Source organism: Mobula birostris, chromosome 2, assembly GCF_030028105.1.
Source record: "Mobula birostris isolate sMobBir1 chromosome 2, sMobBir1.hap1, whole genome shotgun sequence".
NCBI lineage: Eukaryota > Metazoa > Chordata > Chondrichthyes > Myliobatiformes > Myliobatidae > Mobula > Mobula birostris.
In genome coordinates this window covers 131,520,187-131,543,634 of record NC_092371.1, presented here as the reverse complement: position 1 = coordinate 131,543,634, position 23,448 = coordinate 131,520,187, and the positions used below count along the sequence as shown (strand labels likewise).

Sequence of the window (23,448 nt, the reverse complement as noted above, 5' to 3'; positions counted from 1 at the left end):
TTCCTCTTAGATCCCCTCTAAATATCTCACCCCTCCCCCTAAATCTAGTTCTATATACTTCTGATCTGAGATAGGTTTTCTGCAGTCTATAATTTTATATACTTCAATCATGCCCACTTTAACTTTCTCCACTTCAGACAGGACAGACCCAGCTCTCCAGTCTCTTCTCATAACAGGTGGGAACATCCTGGTGAACCTCCTTTGCACTCCCTCCAGAACTATCACATTCCTCCTTATAGAACAGAGACCTGAACTGTGTAGTACTTGAGCTGAGATCTGACCAATGATTTATAAAGTTGGAGCATAACTTCTCTGCTCTTGTGTTCAGTGCTCTTACTAATGAAGGCCAGTATCCCATATGTCGTCTTAACCACGTTATCAACTTGTGTTGCTGCTTTCAATGATCTGTGGACTTGTTTTTCAAGATCCCTGTGTTCTTCAATACCTTTCATGGTGTATGTTCTTGCTTCATCAGTTCTCCCAAAATGCATCAACCAGATTTGTTTGGATTAAACTATTAATTGCCAGTTCGCAATCCATTTCACCAACACATTGGTATCTCTTTGCCGTAAACCTTTGTGTTTTCAGCAACTCCAATCTCATGTCATCCGTGAACTTGCTGTTTGTGCCTCCTACATTGACCTCCAAGTCATTCTGGTAGATTACAAACAGCAAGGGTCCTAGATCTGATCCATCTGGGACACCACCTGTTGCCTGCAACCTTTTGCTATCACCCATCCATATTATCAATCTCATCTCTCAGTACTTGGCCCATATCCTGTGGTGATGAGGTAATCTAAGTGCTCATCTAAACGCTTCTTAAATGCAGTCAGTGATTCCACTTCTAACACTCTCTCTGGCAGTGCCATCACCCATTATGTCTCCTGATGCCAAGTCAATATTGCCAACTTGCCCTGGATCCCGTGGGCTCTAATCTTTTGAACCAGACTCCAGTCCACATAAATCACATTTTCTACCCTGCCCTCATCAATATACTTTGTTACTTCTTCAAATAATTTGATCAAACAGATCAGGCAAAATCTGCTTTGACAAAGCCATGCTGGCTGTCTCTGATTATTCTTAGCCACTCCACTCAAAAAGCTCTCCTGGACATGCCTCAAAAATTCCACCCCATCTGAGCTTTTAATGCTAAGACAATCCCAGTTAATATTTGGAAAGTTGAAATCTCCCAGTACAATAACCCTGTTTGATTATGATGGCTGCTTTACTGACCAAGTGAGAAGTGCAGACAGAGTGCAGCCTTTGACTAATAGTATGATAGCTCCTCCCTTTTTGCTTCCCCCTCTGTCTTGCCTGAAAATTCTGTCCCCAAAAATATTGAGTTGCTACCTTGCCCATCCTTCAGTGATGGCAAAAACATTGCAGACCACCCCATCCCCAATATTTAAAACTTTGACTTTATCCAGTTTACTTGCATGAGGATAGCTTTGGATTTCCTTGGTGTGCCTTTGTCTCCTTTTCTGCCTATTGCCCTCACTATTTCTCCTCTGGGTGATTGCACGTTTCCATCTGAACAATTACTCTGAGCCCCCTTCTCCTCCCAGTAATGAGCAGGGGTTTCAGGTTCATTGCTCAGCTTTTCCCTGAGGTGACTGAGCAGATATCCTTTGCTGTGCATGTGATTGAGCACCACCTGCAGGAGGCAGGTGAAGGTGCAAGAGAAAAGAGACACACAAGGTCTGCTACTGCAACTATATCTAGTGTGAGTGACAATGCTTGTCAGTTTATTCTGGCTTTGAGTAGCACAGCAGCAGGGTCTGACTCAAGCACCCTAGGGTACAGGGATGGGAAAGGAGCTGCATTAGCCTCGATGAGAAGTTCATACGGGTACTAAGACATGTGGTTTGTGCACTGTCTCTCCACACAGAGGTTCAGGGATACTGCAACAGAGAGCACCTCCCATCTAACTGATCAGATAGCAATAACCTCCCCACTAGGCATCCACTCACCTCCTCCACAAATTGACCTCTTGGCTACGGAAACAGCCAGAACTCCAGACGATGTCTAGTGGCTTAAGGGAGTCACGGGGAAGGAGTGAAAGTTGAAAACAAACCTGTTGACACCTTGCCTTCTGTGTGACAGTGGTGCATGGATGCTGAAAAATTGGAGAGATGTTCCTGTAGGTAAGGTGATGCTTTGCTGTGAATTATTTCCAGGGGTTTGAACCCAGAGGAACAACAATCGGCCAGAGGTTGGTCACCTGGAATAACATGGTGAAAAACACAGGGTATCAAGCGACACTTGCAAATTATCCTTTCAGATATGCAGAGGAACAAGCCAAGAGGTGAGCTGCCTAACCCAGTAAATACTGTGAGTAAAGCAATGATGATTCAGATCAAAGTTCTTTGGCATCACAGGTATAGTTTGGAACAATGGACCGTTTTATCCTGAAACACACATTTTGCACCCAGACTGGAAAACCATCTGATTTTTTTTTTTGACCAAAATGGTTTTTTTTTTGTGCTTTGTTGATAATTTTCATGGAGGTCTGGACAACATTGGAAGCTTCTTAACAAAGCACATAGCATAGAGTGATATAGCAGAGAAACAGGTCCTTTAGCCCAACATATCCATGTCAATCAGTTTGCTCATTTATGCGAATCCCATTTGCCTACATTAGGGCTATGTCCTTCTATGCCTTGCCTATTCAAATGCCAGACTAAATGTCTCTTAAAAATAATGATTATATCTCATTCCACCATCTTCTCTGCCAGCACATCTCAGATATCAACCATTCTCTGTTTAAAACAATACCGTCCCCTCAAGTCCCCTTAAAACTCGTCCTCTTAGCTTAAATCCATGCCCTCTTATTTGACGACTGCATTGGCGCTGCTTCCTGCATGCATGCTGAGCTCGTTGACTTTATTAACTTTGCCTCCAACTTTCACCCTGCCCTCAAGTTTACCTGATCCATTTCCGACACCTCCCTCCCCTTTCTAGATCTTTCTCTCTCTATCTCTGGAGACAGCTTATCCACTGATGTCTGCTATAAGCCTACTGACTCTCACAGCTATCTGGACTATTCCTCTTCTCACCCTGTCTCTTGCAAAAACGCCATCCCCTTCTCGCAATTCCTCCGTCTCCGCCGCATCTGCTCTCAGGATGAGGCTTTTCATTCCAGGACGAGGGAGATGTCTTCATTTTTTAAAGAAAGGGGTTTCCCTTCCTCCACTATCAACTCTGCTCTCAAACGCATCTCCCCCATTTCACGCACATCTGCTCTCACTCCATCCTCCCGCCACCCCACTAGGAATAGGGTTCCCCTGGTCCTCACCTACCACCCCACCAGCCTCCGGGTTCAACATATTATTCTCCGTAACTTCCGCCACCTCCAACGGGATCCCACCACTAAGCACATCTTTCCCTCCCCCCCCCCCCACTTTCCGCAGGGATCGCTCCCTATGCGACTCCCTTGTCCATTTGTCCCCCCCATCCCTCCCCACTGATCTCCCTCCCGGCACTTATCCGTGTAAGCGGACAAGTGCTACACATGCCCTTACACTTCCTCCCTTACCACCATTCAGGGCCCCAGACAGTCCTTCCAGGTGAGGCGACACTTCACCTGTGAGTAGGCTGGGGTGATATACTGCGTCCGGTACTCCTGATGTGGCCTTCTATACATTGGCGAGACCCGACGCAGACTGGGAGACCATTTTGCTGAACACCTACGCTCTGTCCACCAGAGAAAGCAGGATCTCCCAGTGGCCACACATTTTAATTCCACATCCCATTCTCATTCTGACATGTCTATCCACGGCCCCCTCTACTGTAAAGATGAAGCCACACTCAGGTTGGAGGAACAACACCTTATATTCCGTCTGTTGTAGCCTCCAACCTGATGGCATGAACATTGACTTCTCAAACTTCTGCTAATGCCCCACCTCCCCCTCGTACCCCATCTGTTATTTATTTTTATACACACATTCTTTCTCTCACTCTCCTTTTTCTCCCTCTGTCCCTCTGACTATACCCCTTGCCCATCCTCTGGGTTTTCCCCCCCTCCCCCTTTTTCTTCTCCCTGGGCCTCCTGTCCCATGATCCTCTCATATCCCCTTTGCTAATCACCTGTCCAGCTCTTGGCTCCATCCCTCCCCCTCCTGTCTTCTCCTATCATTTTGGATCTCCCCCTCCCCCTCTCAAATCTCTTACTAACTCTTCCTTCAGTTAGTCCTGACAAAGGATCTCGGCCTGAAACGTCAACTGTACCTTTTCCTAGAGATGCTGCCTGGCCTGCTGCGTTCACCAGCAACTTTGATGTGTGTTGCTTGAATTTCCAGCATCTGCAGAATTCCTCGTGTTTGCCTCTTATTTATGATACCTCTGTCAGGTCATCCCCTCATCTTCCTTTGGTTCCAGAGTAAACAAGCCCAGTTGATTCAATCTCTCATTATCCAGTCCAGGCAACATCCTGATGAATCTTCTGCAATCATATCCTTCCTATAGTGTGGTGACCAGAATTGCACACAATATTCTGTGGAGTTTTACAAGTATTCTATAAAGTTGTCTCATAACATCCAAATTTTTATATTCCATGCCCCAACCTATGAAGGTTAGCATACTGTACATCTTCTTCACATTATTTGCCTATGTTGCTACTTTCAGGGAACTATGGTCTTGAACCCTAAGGTCTCTGAACATAAACATCCCTTGGCACCCTATCGTTTATTCTGTATGTCCTGGCTCTTTCAGTGCATTTGTGGGAATTAACTTCCAGTGTTACAGCAACAAGTCCTCAAATATCAGCAAGAGTTAGGGATGAACATTTTCGGAAAGAGATAATCTGCAAAGGCAAACTTTATGGAAGATCTTGACTATGTTAGAGATAAATTTTGTGGCCCTGAAACCTCTTTTCTTTCATGGATATCATCCTTATTGAATATTTTTCTCACATGTAATGTTAAACTAGAAATTGCTATTTGAAGTGTTAGTAAACTTTCCTTAAAGAGCATTGAGTTACTCATCAGTCTGAAGCCATAGGCAGAATATAACAGTTATGTTGTTGTGCGAAGAAGTTCTTTGCGTAGCATTTCTAGCATGTTTTTTTTAAACCTAGAACAATAGCAATCTGGTACCTACCATGCTGTAATGTTAGTGGTTATTGGCTGGCTTTGACAGATCTTGTATGATTTTAAAGTGAAAGGGATAGTGAGAGGTGCATCAGCCTCTAGCTCACCTGTAATGTTGTTGTTTCACATTTGTTCTCTGATTACACAAAAGTCACCGAGAGGACAGATGGTCAGACGACGCATATGAGAGGGACAAACGACAGGCAGAGTGGAATTTCCACAAGGACAGTTTCTTCTGCGATGTTCCAAGTAAGTCCAATCTTCATGTATTCAGTTTGCCTTTCTTTAAGTAGCTAGTTGATATCCAGTGGCATTGCTCATTGCTGGTCCAGATCTCGAGTGTCACTGGAAACCAAAGTTGGCAGCTGTGAAAAACCTGGCAAATCCCTTTTCAGAATTTCTTTGCAGGCATCCTATGAGGAAAGTCTGTGTCTTGAAGACAGATAGATGCCAAATATTGCAGAAGTTTCTATGTGGTAGAAATGAAAGCACATACACAGCAGAAAGTCTGCTGTCTACACTTCTCACTGCCTTAGTAAAGCAGCTAGTATAGTCAAAGACCCCACCCACACCAGACATTCTCCTTACTCCCTCCTTCCACCTTCCATTGGAAAGAAGATTCAAAAGCATGAAACCATGTACCGCCAGATTCAAGAACAATTCTATCTCGTTACTGTAGGATTATTAAATGACTACTATAAGACTAATATGTTAAAATGGGCTCTTCATCTCACAATCCTCCTCATTATGACTTGCATCTTATTGTCTGCCTGCACTCCACTTTCCCTGTAATATTTTATTCTTCATTTGTTACTGTTTTACCCTGTACTCCCTCAACGGCCTGTTGTAATGAATTGATCTCAACAAACTATATGTGAGACAAGTTCATAGTACATGTGATAATAATGAACCAATTTATCAAGTGTGTGTAATGAATATTGGTTTATTATTGTTACAGGTACAGTGAAAACCTTAGTTTTGCAAGCCATCCATACAGACAATTTCAAAAACAAATGTTTTGAATTAAGACGAGAAAAGCAAATAGAGTGTCACTTTACAGAGAAAGTACAGTTCAGACAGACAGATGAGCTGCAAGGACCATGATGAGGTAGACTATGAGGTCAGGAGTTCATCTTTAACGTACGAAAGGTCCATCCAAAGACTTAGAACAGTGAGGTAGACTCTGTCCTTGAGCTGATGATGCATATTTTCAGGGCATTGTAACTTCTGCCTGATTAGGAGGGGAGGGAGAAGAGAGAAAATTCAGGGTGGGAAGGGTCTTTGATTATGCTGTCTGCTTTTCCATGGCAGCAAGAAGTGTAGACGGTATTGAACTGGAACTATTTCTCCATCCTTCCAGTTTTATTCCACTTGACCAGCCATGTAAAGGCAAGACAGAATGGATGTGCATTTATAAACTGCCTTCCGTTAGGATCTCTCACAGAGCTCTGCAGCTGATGAAGTGCAGTCACCATAAATGTAGAAGCGTATCCTAGACTGTGACATTTCCATCACATGAAGACAAGTGGCATACCCTTGCTCTGTATCGCAGGTTACTTTACTATGGGAGTTTCACACTGCTACAAGTACATACAGTGCCTGATAGAGCATCTCCACATATGGCCTTTTCAGCAGGAGCTAGAACACAGTTCTTGCTGTGTAAGTATTTATTTGAATTATGGTCTGTTAAGGCATATTCTGGAGTTATGGTATATACCAAGTAGTAATTTTAAAGGCAGCCAGTCTTCAGACCTGAACGTGGATTGTAGATTGAATTTAAAATGCAGCTCTGAACAATCGGCTTCCATTTGACTGCAGAAGCCTGGATGTACATGAATGTGGCTCAGAGTCATTGGGAATTAACATTCATTTTAGGTGTCTCGAGTGTGTGTGCGAAGAAGGAGGTGTTTGAAAACTTTACGTAATTCAAAGGAAGCATTGTAGATACATTGTAACTGTAGAATTGTCCTGCTGTTACTTTTGATTTTTAGCGTATAAAAATGTCATGCAATATTGCGTCAGCTAGTTCTCCTCTTCAAAGAGTGTCTCAGTATGATACCTGTTGCTCATTTTTGCTGAATAAAAACACTTCTATATCCACTAGCTTCAGTGTCCCTTTGGTGACTTTGTTCATGTCACAACAGTTCAACAAAGACCTTCCTACTAATAGAGGCATTCAGCAAGGAAACCGGCTGATGGACCCACCATATCCACGCTGACCACTGGGTGTCCACCCACATTATTCCTATTGTTCAGCTCTGGCCCGTGACCTTCTAAACCTAGGTGATTCAATTGTTCATGTTTAACATTTCTTAAATGCTGCCTGTGACTCTGCTTCCACCACTCTCTCCAGGTACTTACCGTTCTGTGAGTTTCTCTCAGATTCTCTCTAAAACTCTTAACCCCTCACCTTTCTCCAAGGTAACTCTTACTCCAATTCTAGACCAAACTTGAATGACTGAGGGATGGTTGATTGTAGTGCCAGGGCTCGAGGGCTAGTTCCTCTTACAAAGTGAAACCAAGCGACAGAGGTGACAACAGGGCTTCACTCCCAGACGAGGCCAATGCCTTCTGTGCTCACTTTGACTATCAAAACATGGAGGAACCTTCACAAACTCCCACAGCCCCTGGCGATCCTGTATTTCAGTCTCTAATGCTGACGTGAGAGCATCCTTCAGGAGTGTGAACCCATGGAAAGCATCCAACCCAGATGGTGTACCTGGTCAAGTACTGATCAAATAGGTGGAGTGTTCGCTGATATCTTAAACCTCTGGCTTCAGCAGTCTGAGGTACCCACTTGCTTCAATTATACCAGTGCCTAAGAAGAGCATAGTAGCCTGACTCAATGGCAATTATCAAGTAGCACTTACATCCACAGTGATGACGTGTTTTGAGAGATGGGTGATGAAACATATCAACTCCTTCCTGAGAAGCAACTTGGATTTGGTCCAATTTGCCCACTGTTACAACAGGTTCACAGCAGATGCTATTTCCATAAGACCATAAGACAGGAGCAGAATTAGGCCATTCAGCCCATTGAGTCTGCTCCACCCTTCCATCATGGCTGATCCAGGATCCCACTCAACCCCATACACCTGCCAGATCATAACCAATGCATCTGCTATCTTTTTAGCATCCTCTTTCAGAACTGTGGGATGTAGTCTGTCTGGTCCATGTGATTTTTCCACCTTAAGACCTTCGAGTTTGCTTAACAAATTTTTTCCTTTGTAATAACAATGGCACTCACTCCTGCTCCCTGACACTCACAGGCTTCTGGCACACTGCTAGTGTCTTCCACAGTGACGACTGACTTAATAAGTTAAGTCCCCCATTACTACCTCACCAACGTCATTTTTCAGTGGTGAGGTAGTAATGGGGGACTTAGTAAGTACTTTTTCAGTGGTCCAATATCAACTCTCACCTTTTTACTCTTTGTATAACTGCAAAAATTTTTAGTATCCTGCTTTATATTATTGGCTAGTTTGCCTTCATATTTAATCTTTTCCGTTCTTATGGCTTTTTTAGTTGCCTTTTGTTGTATTTTAAAAACCTTCCAATTATCTAACTTCCCACTGACTTTTGCTACACTATATGCCCTTTCCCTAGCTTTTATGCAGTCCTTAACTTCCTTTGTCAGCCATGGTGGCCTAGCCCTGCCGTTTGAGTACTTCTTCTGTGCAACATATCCATCCTGCGCCTTGTGAACTATTCCCAGAAACTTCAGCCACCTCTGCTCTACCGTCATCCCCGCCAGTATCCTCCTCCAATCCACCTGGGCAAGCTCCTCTTTCATGCCTCTGTAATTCCCTTTATTCCGTTGTGATACTGATACATCTGACTTGTGCTTCTCCCTCTCAAATTGCAGTGTGAATTCAATCATATTATGATCACTACCTCCTTAGGATTCCTTTACCTTAACTCCTTAATAAAATTTGGATTATTTCACAACCCCCAATCTTAGATGGCCTTTCCCAGAGTAGGCTCAAGCACAAGCTGCTCTAAAAATCCATCTCTTAGGCATTCAACAAATTACTTCTCTCACAATCCGACACCAACCTAATTTTCCCATTCCCCTTGCATATTGAAGTCCCCCATTACAATTGTGACATTACCCTTATTACATGGTCTTTCCAGCTCCCTTTGCATTCTCAACCCCATATCTTGGCTACTATTTGGAGACCTATATATGATTTCCATAATTTTTTTTTTACCCTTGCTGTTTCTTAATTCCACCCACAAAGATTCGACATTCTCGGGCCCTATATCACATCTTTCTAAAGATGTAATTCCGTCTGTTACCAACAGAGCCACACAACATGGGCTCATTGGCTCTTCACTCAAACCTGGGGCATCTGGACAGTGAAGATGCATACATAAGGATGTTTTTCATCGACTACAGCTCGGCATTCAATACTTTCATCCCCTCAAAATTCATCAGTAAGTTTCAACACTTTGGCTTTAATACCTCCTTGTGCAATTGAATCATCAATTTCCTCAATTGCAGACCCCATTTAGTTCAGTTTGTGAAAAACATCTTCACAATCAACATCAGCACAGGTGCACCACAAGGATGTGTGCTTCGCTCTCCGCTCTACTTGGTTTACACTTCTGACTGTAAGGCTAAACACAGCTCCAGTGCCATGTTTAAGTTTGTCAACAACACCACAGTTGTGGACGGATCAAAGGTGGTGACGAGTTACTGGGTACCTTGCCCAAGATGGAGCTGACTAGATTTACAACCTTCTGCAGTTTCTTTTGGTCCTGTGCAGTAGCCCCTCCATACCAGACAGTGATATAGTCTGTGAGAATGCTCTCCATGGTACAACTATAGAAGTTTTTGTGTGTATTTGTTGACATGCCAAATCTTTTCAAGTTCCTATAAAGTATAGCTGCTGACTTACCTTCATGATAACTACATTAATATGTTGGGACCAGGTTAGGTCCTCAGAGATCTTGACATCCCAGAACTTGAAGCTGCTCACTCTCTCCACTTCTGATCCCTCTATAGAGATTGGTATGTGTTTCTTTGTCTTACCCTTCCTGAAGTCCACAATCAGTTCTTTTGTTTTACTGACGTTGAGTGCCAGGTTGTTGCTGTGACACCACTCCACTAGCTGGCATATCTCACTCCTGTATGCTATCTCATCACCACCTGAGACTCTACCAACAATGGTTGTATCGTCAGAAAATTTGTAGATGGTATTTGAGCTATGCCTAGCCACACAGACATGTGTATACAGAGAGTAGAGCAGTGGGCTAAGCACACACCCCTGAGGTGCACCAGTGTCGATTGTCAGCGAAGAGGATATGTTATCACCAATCCACACAGACTGTGGTCTTCCGGGTAGGAAGTCGAGGATCCAGTTTCAGAGGGAGGTACAGAGGCCCAGGTTCTGTAACTTCTCAATCAGGATTGTGGGAATGTTGGTATTAAATGCTGAGCTGCAGTCGATGAACAGCATCTTGACGTAGGTGCTTGTGTTGTCCAGGTGGTCTAAAGCCGTGTGGGGAACCATTGAGACTGCGTCTGCCGTTGACCTATTGTGGCGATAGGCAAATTGCAATGGGTCCATGTCCTTGCTGAGGCAGGAGTTCAGTCTAGTCATGACTGACCTCTCAAAGCATTTCATCAGTGTCGATGTGAGTGCTACCGGGCGATAGTCATTAAGGCAGCCCACATTATTCTTCTTAAGCACTGATATAATTGTTGCCTATTTGAAGCAAGTGGGAACTTCTGCCCGTAGCAGTGAGAGGTTGAAAATGTCCTCGAGTACTCCTGCTAGTTGGTTGGCACAGATTTTCAGAGCCTTACCAGATACTCTATTGAGACCTTCCGCCTTGCAAGGGTTCACTCTCTTTAAAGACAGTCCAACATCGGCCTCTGAGACAGAGATCACAGGGTCATCAGATGCAGCAGGAATCTTCACAGCTGTAGTTGTGTTCTCCCTTTCAAATTGTGCGTAGAAGGCGTTGAGTTCATCTGGTAGTGAAGCATGACTGGTATGAAACCCAATTCATACTATTGGGTTTTGCTTTGTAGGAAGTAATGTCTTGCAGTCCCTGCCAGAGTTGCTGTGCATCTGATATCGCCTCCAACCTCGTTTGGAATTGTCCCTTCACCCTTGAAATAGTCCTCAGCAAATCATACCTGGTTTTCTGGTACAGGCCTGGGCTGCCAGGCTTAAATGCCATAGATCTAGCCTTCAGCAGACAACATACCTCCTGGTTTATCCATGGCCTTTTGTTTGGGAATGTACAGTAAGTCATGTGGGCACACACTCATCCACACAGGTTTTAATGAAGTCGGTAACAACTGCAGTATACTCATCCAGATTCAAAGATGAATCCCTGAATACAGTCCAGTCCACCGATTCAAAGCAGTCCTGTAGGCGCTCCTGTGTTAATAAATTAACTTTGAAGGTTCCACTTCTAAGCAAATTGCACTGTTGAAAAATCATTCTCCAGATGAAGCGTGGCTGTCCAGGCGGTCAGTGAAACCGTCCCTAAAACTACCAGAGGACTTTTCAAGTAGTTTAAAGACATTCCTTTTAAAAGAAAAAATAAGTATTGTACTTTAGGACATTGTTGGTTGTGGTTAAGCTGATGTTGCTTCACAATAAAAACATTTGAAACATAAAGACATTCCTTTTGTTCACTCATGGTGAATGAATGCCTCAGCCAAGAGCTGCATTCATTGCCCATCCTGGTCGCCTATAACTCCAGTTTCAATTGCTGCTGAATGTGGGCTAAGTGATTTTGTTCAGTAGTTCCAAGATTTAGACCTGCTGATGATGGGAGAATGCTGAGATATTTCCCTGTAAGGCTGGGCAGGCATTTTCCTTCCCAAAGCACTGTTAAAAATATACAACAATGTGGCAACTCCCTGGTTACTTTGATAGAAAACAGAAGGTTATTTCTGTCCACAATCTGGTTTGGAGCCAAGTTCAAAGAAGTTAAATCAAATGTCAATGTTAGCCTCTGGTTTTTAATCATGACTCTGAGGTGTGAGTCCACTTCCATCTATGAACCTATTCCTGCCGGAAGCTAGTCATTAACTTGCTATCGTCTTTCTCTCTCCTGCAGGTGACCGGTATTCCCGGGTGGTGTTTGCCTCGGCTGATGGGGAGAACATGTGGCGAATGCAATCAATAAAATCCATGTGCAATCTTGACAACACCAGGGTAAGGACAGGCCAGCCTTGCTATCACAAGTGTTGATTTTCTCCTTTGAACTTCTTACAGTATATATTGCCTGGTATAGGAAGGCACAAGGGTAGATACTTACCTTGAGAACGGAAAGGGCAGTAAGCCTAACGATTTTCTGCCTTGTTTTGATTGATGTGAACTTTGTTACATGCCTTATTGCCTTGTTCTCCAAAAACACACTTGATCTCACTTGGAACATCATTTTTTGTATCAAGTGGTGTTTGAGTCCTGCCGCTTAGAGTTCCATTTTCAAATCATGATCCTTTGAAGCCATAGAACCTAGACAGTACAGCACGAGAACAGGCCCTTTGGACCACAATGTTGCACCGAGCGAATTAAGCTGATCACATCATCCTGGTGATCCTTCCCAATTCCCCTGTATCCTTCCTGTAATGGGGTGAACAGTAAGGGCTGCAGGATTGGTTCACAAGTTGTGAAAAGCAGCATCTTGAGTAGGTAAGGGCGTAGTAAAGCCTGTGGAGTTTGGGTCTTACAAAGGTGACACCGTGTGTCAAAAATGTAGTAGAAGCTGATAGCGATGCAGGTGGATGCTTTCCTGGTGTCATGGATTATTGATTACCTGACTGGCAGACCACAGTACGTGTGCTTGCAACACTGTGTGTCAGACAGAGTGATCAGCAGCACTGGGGCTCCACAGGGGACTGTCTTGTCTCCCTTTCTCTTCACCATCTGCATCTTGGACTTCAACTACTGCACAGAGTCTTGTCATCTTCAGAAGTTTTCTGATGACTCTGCCATAGTTGGATGCATCAGCAAGGGAGATGAGGCTGAGTACAGGACTACGGTAGAAAACTTTGTCACATGGTGTGAGCAGAATTATCTGCAGCTTAATGTGAAAAAGACTAAGGAGCTGGTGGTGGACCTGAGGAGGACTAAGGCACTGGTGACCCCTGTTTTCATCCAGGGGGTCAGTGTGGACATGGTGGAGGATTACAAATACCTGGGGATACGAATTGACAATAAACTGGACTGGTCAAAGAACACTGAGGCTGTCTACAAGAAGGGTCAGAGCCATCTCTATTTCCTGAGGAGACTGAGGTCCTTTAACATCTGTCGGACAATGCTGAGGATGTTCTACGAGTCTGTGGTGGCCAGTGCTATCATGTTTGCAGTTGTGTGCTGGGACAGCAGGCTGAGGGTAGCAGACACCAACAGAATCAACAAACTCATTCATAAGGCCAGTGATGTTGTGGGGATGGAACTGGACTCTCTGATGGTGGTGTGTGAAAAGAGGATGCTGTCCAAGCTGCATGCCATCTTGGACAATGTCTCCCATCCACTACATAATGTACTGGTTGGGCACAGGAGTACATTCAGCCAGAGACTCATTCCACCGAGATGCAACACTAAGCGTCATAGGAAGTCATTCCTGCCTGTGGCCATCAAACTTTACAACTCCTCCCTTGGAGGGTCAGACACCCTGAGCCAATAGGCTGGTCCTGGACTTATTTCCTAGCATAATTTACACATTACTATTTAATTATTTATGGTTTTATATTGCTATATTTATACTCTATTCTTGGTTGGTGCAACTGTAACGAAAACCAATTTCCCTCGGGGTCAATAAAGTATGACTATAGTAATGGACCCCTGGCTGTAGGAAGAATCATAAGATTTTGCTTGGATAAGCTGCATTTTATTAGAGGTAGAGAGTCATAAATCAATCTACAGATATAGGCCCTTCAGCCGAACAAATCCATGCTGACCACAGTGCCCACCAGCTGGTCCCAATTTACTGCCTTCAGCCCATATCCCTCTAAGACCCGCCCTTCCACGTACCTATCAAAGTGCTTCAGAATTCAGAATCAGGTTTATTATTACCGGCATGTGTGGTGAATTTTTAACTTAGCAGCAGCAGTTCAATGCAATACATGATTTAAAATAAATTTTAAAAAAAATATTTCTTCTTAAATGATGCTACTGTACAAGCTCAGTCCTCTTCTGGCAGCTCATTTCATATATCACCACCATTTGTATTGATAAAATTGTCCCTTAGGCCCCTTTTAAATCTTTTCCCTCTCAGTCTAAATCTGTGCCCCCTAGCTTTAGTCTCCACACCCTAGGGAAAAGACTGTTGCCATCTACCTTATCTATGTGACTCATAATTTTAATCATTTTCATACCTTTCAAGAAATAAAGATCTAGCTGCCCAGCCTCTCCCAATAACCAATGCGTGACTGATGAAGGCCAGCATTCTGAATGTCTTTTTCACTACTTTCTCCTCTTTTAACAAACTATGTTCATACTCCTAGGTCCTTCTGTTTCATTACACTCCTTTGTGCCCTGCCATTCATTGTATAAGTTCCATGTTGGTTTGACTTTCTAAAATGCATCACCTCACACTTATTTATATTGAAATCCATTTACCAGTCCTTAGCCCATTTCTCTAACTAATCAAGATCCCTTTGTAACCTACAATTACCTTCTTCACTATCAACAAGACCTGCTGGTATCATTGCACAGAAGGTTGCCATTTGGCTACTCCTGCTTAGGCTGAGGATCTGGAAGAGTTGTTCTACTTAGCACAAACTACAATCTCCCCCCCACCCCTTCACCGTAGTCCTGAGGGCTTTCAGGGATCCGCTTTTGAAAGCTACCAGTGAATCAGCATGATGGAAGAGGGGAGAAGAGAGAATGATCAGACTAGGAGGGGTCCTTGATATGTTGCCTGCTTTCCTGAGGCAGCGGAAGTAGTATAGGCAGAGTTAGCGGAGGGGAGGCTGGTTTGCATGATGTGTTGAGGTTATGAGGAGAGACTGAATAGGCTGTGTTTGTTTTCCTTGGAGTTGCAACTCTCTACAGTTTCTTGTGGCTGTAGGCTGAGCAGTTGTCATACCAAGCTGTGATACATCCAGGTATAATCCTTTCTATGGCGGATCTGTAAAAAAAAAATAGATAATCAAAGATGTGCCAAATTTCCTATGCCTTCATAGAAATAATGCTTTGGGAGATTTGTTGATTGACAAATGTGATGTGTTAATCTCCCAGTTTATGACCAGTGTATACAGCTGACTCTGACTATGTGTTATACCATTGCAGATCCGATCACACTTTCAATTTGGGGACCTCTGCCAGAGAACATCAGCTGCCTCCTGCTGCCCCAGCTGGACACTGGGCAACTACATCGCCATCCTCAACAATCGTTCCTCATGTCAGAAAATCACCGAGCGAGATGTGGCCCACACCCTGAAACTGCTCCGCTCCTGTGTCAAGTATTACCACAACGGGACGTTGGGGCCCGACTGCTGGGACATGACCACCCGGCGCAAAGATCAGCTCAAGTGCACATCTGTGCCCCGCAAGTGCACCAAGTACAATGCAGTCTACCAAATCCTCCACTACCTGGTGGACAAGGACTTCCTCAGCCCCCAGACACTGGACTACGTGATTCCAGCATTAAAGTACAGCATGCTGTTCATCCCCACCGAAAAGGGGAAGAGCATGATGGACATTTACTTGGACAACTTTGAGAACTGGAATTGTTCGGATGGTGTCACCACCATTGCGGGCATCGAGTTTGGGATCAAGCACAACTTGTTCCAGGACTACCTTCTGATGGATACTGTGTATCCTGCCATAGCCATTGTGATTGTCCTCCTGATCATGTGCATCTATACCAGGTCCATGTTCATCACCCTGATGACCATGTTCGCCATCATCAGTTCCCTGATTGTTTCCTACTTCCTCTACCGGATAGTCTTTGGCTTCAAGTTCTTTCCCTTCATGAACCTCACCGCCCTGATCATCCTAGTGGGGATCGGGGCCGACGATGCCTTTGTCCTGTGCGATGTGTGGAACCACACTAAGTTCGACAAGCCCCAGGCAGAGCTGGTGGAGACCATGAGCATCACCCTCAACCACGCTGCCCTCTCCATGTTTGTCACCAGCTTTACCACCGCCGCTGCCTTCTACGCCAACTACGTCAGCAACATCACTGCCATCCGGTGCTTTGGGGTGTATGCTGGCACAGCCATCCTGGTCAACTACGTGCTGATGGTGACCTGGCTGCCGGCAGTGGTGGTGCTGCACGAGCGCTACTTGCTGCACCTGTTCCAGTGTGGGGACAGGCCGGGGCGGCGGGCACAGCACCGCGGCTGGCCCACCCAGCTGCACCGCCGGCTGCACGGTCTCCTGCAGGCAGCCTCCGACACCTCCCACGTCTTCTTTGAGAAGGTGCTGCCATGCATCGTCATCAAGTTCCGCTACATCTGGCTCTGCTGGTTCCTGGCACTCACCGTGGGCGGCGCCTACATCGTCTGCGTTGACCCCAAGATGAAGCTGCCCTCACTGGAGCTCTCTGAGTTCCAAGTCTTCCGGTCGTCCCACCCCTTCGAGCGCTACGACGCTGAGTTCCGCCGCCTCTTCGTCTTCGAGCGGGTCCACCACGGCGAGGAGCTGCACATGCCTATCACCCTGGTGTGGGGCGTCTTGCCAGTGGACACCGGCGACCCCCTCAACCCCCACAACAAGGGCCGGCTGGTGCTGGACACCACCTTCAACGTGGCCAGCCCGGCCTCCCAGCTGTGGCTGCTGCACTTCTGCCAGCGGCTGAGGAACCAAACTTTCTACCGGCAGAGCGAGGAGCAGGACTTCACCAGCTGCTTTGTGGAGACCTTCCGGCAGTGGATGGAGAACCAGGACTGTGAGGAGCCCAGCCTCTACCCCTGCTGCAGCCAGTCCACCTTCCCCTACAAGCAGGAGGTCTTTGAGCTGTGCATCAAGCGGGCCATAATGGAGCTTGAGCGCAGCACGGGCTACCACCTGGACAGCAAGACCCCTGGCCCCCGCTTCGACATCAATGACACCATCCGGGCTGTGGTGCTGGAGTTCCAGAGTACCTACCTCTTCACCCTGGCCTATGAGAAGATGAGCCGCTTCTATGCCGAGGTGGACGCCTGGGTGTCAGAGGAGCTGAAGGGAGCCCCCGCTGGACTCAGCCAGGGCTGGTTTGTCAGCGGCCTGGAGTTTTTTGACCTGCAGGACAGCCTGTCGGACGGCACACTGGTAGCCATGGGGCTGTCGGTGGCTGTGGCCTTTGGTGTCATGCTGCTCACCACACGCAACCTGGTGATCAGCCTCTACGCCATCGCCTCCATTGCCGGCACCATCTTCGTAACCGTTGGCTCGCTGGTGCTGCTGGGGTGGGAGCTCAACGTGCTGGAGTCAGTTACCATCTCGGTGGCTGTGGGTCTGGCCGTTGACTTTGCCGTACACTATGGGGTGGCCTACCGTCTGGCCCCTGAGGCCGATCGTGAGGGCAAGGTGGTCTTTTCCCTCAGCCGTATGGGTTCAGCGATCGCCATGGCTGCGCTGACCAGCTTTGTAGCAGGGGCCATGATGATGCCCTCCACTGTGCTGGCCTACACCCAGCTAGGCACCTTCATGATGCTTATCATGTGTGTCAGCTGGGGCTTTGCCACCTTCTTCTTCCAGTGCCTGTGCCGCTGCCTGGGGCCACAGGGCTCCTGCGGGCAGATACCCCTGCCCCGCCGGCGGACCCCACCGCCCTCCACCCCCCACCGCACCACGCCCAGTGGGGGGCCCCGGCCCGAGGGCTTTGAGCTGGAGCCGCTGGCTGGGGGACCCAAGGGGGTCGGAATGTCTGACCCCTGGCTCTTCAATGGAAGCCGGGCACCTGCCTACCAGCCTGCCACCCCTCCTCCTGCCACTGGGACAGAGCAGCCCTCCCGGGTACTTGGAGGAGAAGGACGGAGAGCATAACCACCCGGGTACACATCAACCCCCATTAAAGACCTGCAGGGGAACTACGGACACAACCAGTGGGATCTTGGGGGCCAGTGATCCAACCCAGGGACAACTGGGGCCAGTGCACACTCTCCAACCAGTGGCACCTCAGGAGCCAGTGGACCCTCCCAACTCAGGAACAACTGGATCCAGTGGACCTTCCCTTGGCCCAGGGGTAACTGGATCCAATGGAGCCTCTCCCAGCCCGGTGGCCAGTGGAGAAGTGTGTAGGCAGTCCTGCAGATTGTCTCCATTCCTGGGAGCCTCTGTGCCCCTCTCAGGGCCGTGGAGAAGTATGCATGTTAAAGCTGACTGACAGAGCTCCTCCTGGACTTCCTATTGGCTCCACCCTCCACTTCCAGCCCCTTGTGAAGGCAACTCCTCAGGACAGCATGAACCAAAACCCAGGCGTCTCACCCTGCAGTGGTTGGCAGGGCCCTGGTGAACAGACTGCCCCTTGCAGTTGCCCACCCAGCTGAAGCAGGCTGTGGAGGACCACCACCGAATGGCAGTCAGTCCTCAGGATGCGGGGAGGTGTCCCAGTGACTAATCTCCCCCGTCCCTCCCTCCCTCCGTCACCATATCAAAGTGCAATTGTGTCCACATCACTCTTCCAAAGGCTTACAGAACCCATGCCCCCATGTCCACTGTCTGGGTTAGACATTCCCATCTAACCCGTGAGCTCCCTGTGAACAAAGAGGACAATGCTGGGGAGCTTGAACTCGAGGCAGAAGCACATCCAAGGAGTGGGGTGGGATGGTATCAAGGCAAAAAAAAAACCCAGCTATTAAAGGACATGTGGGTCAGAGATGGTGCCATGATAAAGGTATCTCTCTGCATTTTTCCCAACTTATTTTCTCCCATTTTCTAAACAACAACCCCACCCTCATCATTCATTACTCCCAGTGTCCTTCAGCAGACTAGCAGTTTTTCCACATCAGGCTGTTTTCACCCTACCTCTGTTAGTGAGGAGACTGGGATCTGATGTCATTTACCGCACACCAGCTTCGTCACTGAGAGGCAGAAGCAAGGGTTGTCCATGGTGTTGCTCCACCACTCGACAGCTGGTTCTCCACTGCAATGCCAGATTATCTCTTCCCAACCCCTTGGGGACCTTGGAAGTAGGAATTCCAGCTGAGCTTCTCATCTTGGTTTTCCCCAGCACTTGGAGATGATCCAAGTGTCACATCTACTATATTTGTTCAATCATTGCACCCATCTCTCCCCCCCCAACCCCACCCAGTCTGAGCAAGAGGCTGGGTGAGAGACAGGACTGAACTCTCACTATCAGTTTCCCTGTCCTTTGCTTTATCTCCACCACCAGACTGTGGATCGTAGGTAATCCATCATTGCCCGTCAGATAATCAGTCCGTATTCACTGCCTTCCCTTGACCAGGCGCAGTCTGGTGCTAAGAGGAAGGTTTCACGCCTTGTTTGTGGAGGTATCGTCTATAGAATGACATTCATAGAGCAGGTGAAGGTTTCGCTGTCCATCTTTCCTCCCTCCACCTCTTCCGGCTTCTTGCAGTGTAAAAGCTGGTATCAGTGTGAGTCTCCCCACCCTGTCTGCTGGAGCTCCAAGTGGCTCCTGTCTTGCAGTCGAGCAGCTGAGGGTTGGAGGAACTCTGCAGCTGACCGTGACAAACTGTTCTGTGTCCTCAAGCATTGATCAATCCTGTCCAACATCTGGGCACTCACATCACTACTCAGTCCAATTTATTCATTTGACCAACTGATTATTATTACCTAACATCAAGTCTTTGATCATGGCACCATTCTCTCAGTCCCCAACCATAAAATAAAACAGCTCAAGTCTACCAAACCTCTCAGTGCATCAACACTATCTTCCCCCCCTCTCTCTACCATCATCTGTCACTTGCATCAGATTTAACTGTGACCGTGTCACATTTTTACACATAGACTTTTGTACACAAACTGGGATCAACTCCTGATGATCAAACCCCTGAACCAGTGTGCCATCCTGTTCCCCTTTTCATTTTATTCTTCTTGACCTGAGTTGAGTATTGGGAGAATAATTTAATACTTGCATTCTTAATGTATGCTTTATGCTATTTAAAAAAAAGTTATGACAGCTATTAAACAAAATATTCCTATTTGACAAGTATGCATTGTGCAAAGTGCAATGAATTTATTCAAACACATTCTGCTGGGATTTCACTCTTGATAAATTGATTTATTATTGTCACATGTATAGTGGTACAGTGGCAAAACTGCCTTGGATCTGGTCTGTCCAGATCATTTCCTTACAACAGTGCATTGAGATTGTTCAGGGGAAACAATAAAGAATGCAGAACAAGGAAGTGCAAAGCAGGCTGACAATAAGGTGAAAGGTAAAAATGAATTATGCTGGAGGTCAAGAGTCCACCATTTCAGAGCTGGAGACCACTCAATAGTCTTCTAACAACAAAACAGAAGCTGTTCTGGAGCCTGGAGGTACGTGCTTTCAGATTTTGTATCTTCTACCCAATGGGAGAAGGGAAAATGGAGAATGACCAGTGTGGGAAAAGTCCTTGATTATGCTGGCTGTCTTACCTGAGGCAGTGAGAATTATAGACAGAGTTTTCTCGGAGGGGAGGCTGAGGGCGGGACATCAATCTCTAGAATTCTGTATGTCAGAGCAGCGTGATGGCTGGATCGCTTGAGGGGGACTGGCACAGGAGGAGTTGAGGGCTGAGCAGATCAACCATGATCAGATCGAAATGCAGGGCAAGTTTAAAAGTCTGAATGGCCCGATTGTGCAATCATGTCCCTGTGATCAGCCTCCAGCCTTCCCTCAGCTGATGAAGCTCTTCTCCATGTTGAACGATATCAGTAAGACTCAAAGCATACTCTTCAACCCAGCACCAGCACTACTGGGTTGACTTGGTTCTGAGGCACACTGCTGCTCAAGTCAACGTAGGTCCCTTAGAAGACGAGAAGGGGAAATTGATATTGGGTGATAAGGAAGTGGCTGAGACATTGAACAACTATTTTGTGTCGGTCTTCACGGTGGAGGACACGTCTAAGATGCCAAAGATGGATGTTATGGACGAAATAGAAGGTAAGGTCCTTGATAAAATCACTGTCACTAAAGAGATAGTGATGAGCAAGCTAGAGGGTGTGAAGGTAGATAAGTCCCCTGGTCCTGATGGGATGCATCCCAGGGTGCTGAGGGAATTGGCGGAGGTTATAGGAGACGTGTTGGTAATCATTTACCAAAACTCTCTAGACTCTGGGCAGGTCCCGGTGGACTGGATGACAGCAAATGTCACGCCACCTTTTAAAAAAGAATGTAGGCAAAAGACAGGCAACTATAGACCATTTAGCTTAACATCCGTAGTTGGGAAAATGCTTGAAACTGTCATTAAGGAAGAAACAGTGAAATATTTAGAAAGGAGTGGTTCCATTAGACAGACGCAGCATGGATTCAGAAGGGGCAGGTCTTGTTTGACAAACTTACTGGAGTTCTTTGAGGACGTAATGAGTGCAGTGGATAGAGGGGAACAGGTGGATGTCATTATACTTGGATTTCCAGAAGGCATTCGATAAGGTGCCGCACAAGAGACCAATAAATAAGATACGGATGCATGGAGTTGGAGGAAGTGTATTGGCATGGATAGTGGATTGGTTCACCGATAGAAGGTAGAGAGTTGGTATAAATGAGTGTTTCTCTGGTTGGCAGTCTGTGGTGAGTGGGGTGCAGCAGGGGTCGATACTGGGCCTGCAGCTGTTTACTGTTTACATTGATGATTTGGAAGAGGGGACTGAGTGTAGTGTTGCAAAATTTGCTGATGACACTAAACTGAGTGGAAAAGCAAATTGTACAGAGGATGTGGAGAGTCTGCAGAGGGATATAGATAGGTTAAGTGAGTGGGCCAAGGTCTGGCAGATGGAATACAAGTTGGTAAGTGCAAGATCATCCACTTCGGAAGGAATAATGGAAGAGCAGATTATTATTTAAGTGGTGAAAGATTGCAGCATGTTGTTGTGCAGAGGGACTTGGGACTGCTTGTTCATGAATCACAGAAAGTTGGCTTGCAGGTACAACAGGTTATTAAGAAGGCAAACGGAATGTTGGCCTTCATTGCTAGAGGGATTGAGTTCAAGAGCAGGGAAGTCATGCTGCAACTATACAGGGTACTGGTGAGGCCGCACCTGGAGTACTGTGTGCAGTTCTGGTCTCCATACTTGAAGAAGGATATACTGGCTTTGGAGGCAGTGCAGAGGGGGTTCACCAGGTGGATTCCAGGGATGAAGGGGTTAACCTATGAGGAGAGATTGAGTTGCCTGGGACTATACTCTCTGGAGTTCAGAAGAATGAGAGGGGATCTTATAGAAACATACAAAATTTTGAGAGGGATAGACAAGATAGTAGGAAAGTTTCCATTGGTAGGTGAGACTAGAACTAGGGGACATTGCCTCAAGATTCAGGGGAGAAGATTTAGGACGGAGATGAGGAGAAACTGTTTTTCCCAGAGAGTGGTGAATCTGTGGAATTCTCTGCCCAGGGAAGCAGTTGAGGCTTACTATTTAAGAAACAGTTAGATAGATTTTTACATAGTAAGGGAATTAAGGGTTATGGGGAAAAGGCAGGTAGATGGAGCTGAGTTTACGGACAGATCAGCCATGATCTTATTGAATTGTGGGGCAGACACGATGGGATGGATGGCCTACTCCTGCTCCTATTTCTCCGAGTGGAGTCATCGGGACGCCATCATGACGGTGTTTTTTTAGTAGGCTTCCTTATTTTTACAAGGCCAAGTTGCTAGCTCGACACTCAACCCAGCACGGATGAAAGCATGCAAGGGAGCCGGCTGGATTCGAACTCGGGAGCCTTCGCTCCGAAATCCGGCGCTGATGCCACTACACCACCAGCTGGCTATTATGTTCTTATGTTTAAGCAAATTTCACTGGTGGAAGGGCTTCCTCTCTGCTGAGGTTCATTATCATTTTCTGTTGATGGGAGTGACCGATATGGAAGTTGTTTTCGAGCAGCTTATTAAATTGGGTTGTTATTATTGTCACATGTACCGAGGTACAGTGAAAAATTTCTACATGCCATCAGTACAGACACTTCAATGTATTGAGGTAGTACAAGGGAAAACAGAACGCGGAAACAGTGTTACAGCTACAGAGAAAGTGCAGAGGAGGGAGACAATAAAGTGCAAGGTAGATTGTGGGGTGTTAACCTACTAGGGGAGCATTCAATACACTTATAACAGTAAGAAAAAACTGTCCTTAGGCATGTGGTACTTGCTTTTAGGTTTTATATCATCTGCCTGATCGGGTGGGGAGGGGGGGTGGAGGGGAGAAGAGAATAAGTCTGGAATGAATGGGTTCTTTGATTATGCTGGCTGCTTTACTGAGACAGCAAGAAGTGTAGACAGTCC

The 23,448-nt window shown here is 46.3% G+C and overlaps 1 protein-coding gene across 11 annotated transcripts in view; it reads left to right on the top strand.

Moving 5' to 3' along the window:
• disp1 (dispatched homolog 1 (Drosophila)) overlaps positions 1–20,175 on the top strand; it is a 419,126-nt gene extending 398,951 nt beyond the window's left edge. For all 11 annotated transcript variants that reach the window (XM_072248242.1, XM_072248256.1, XM_072248264.1 and 8 more), the window contains 4 exons: positions 2,178–2,305; positions 5,239–5,336; positions 12,171–12,268; positions 15,353–20,175. In XM_072248242.1, coding sequence (XP_072104343.1) covers positions 2,178–2,305; positions 5,239–5,336; positions 12,171–12,268; positions 15,353–18,034 — 3,006 coding nt within the window. In that variant the 3' untranslated portion in view covers positions 18,035–20,175. The remainder of the gene's footprint in view (positions 1–2,177; positions 2,306–5,238; positions 5,337–12,170; positions 12,269–15,352) is intronic.
• The last annotated feature ends 3,273 nt before the right edge of the window (positions 20,176–23,448 follow it).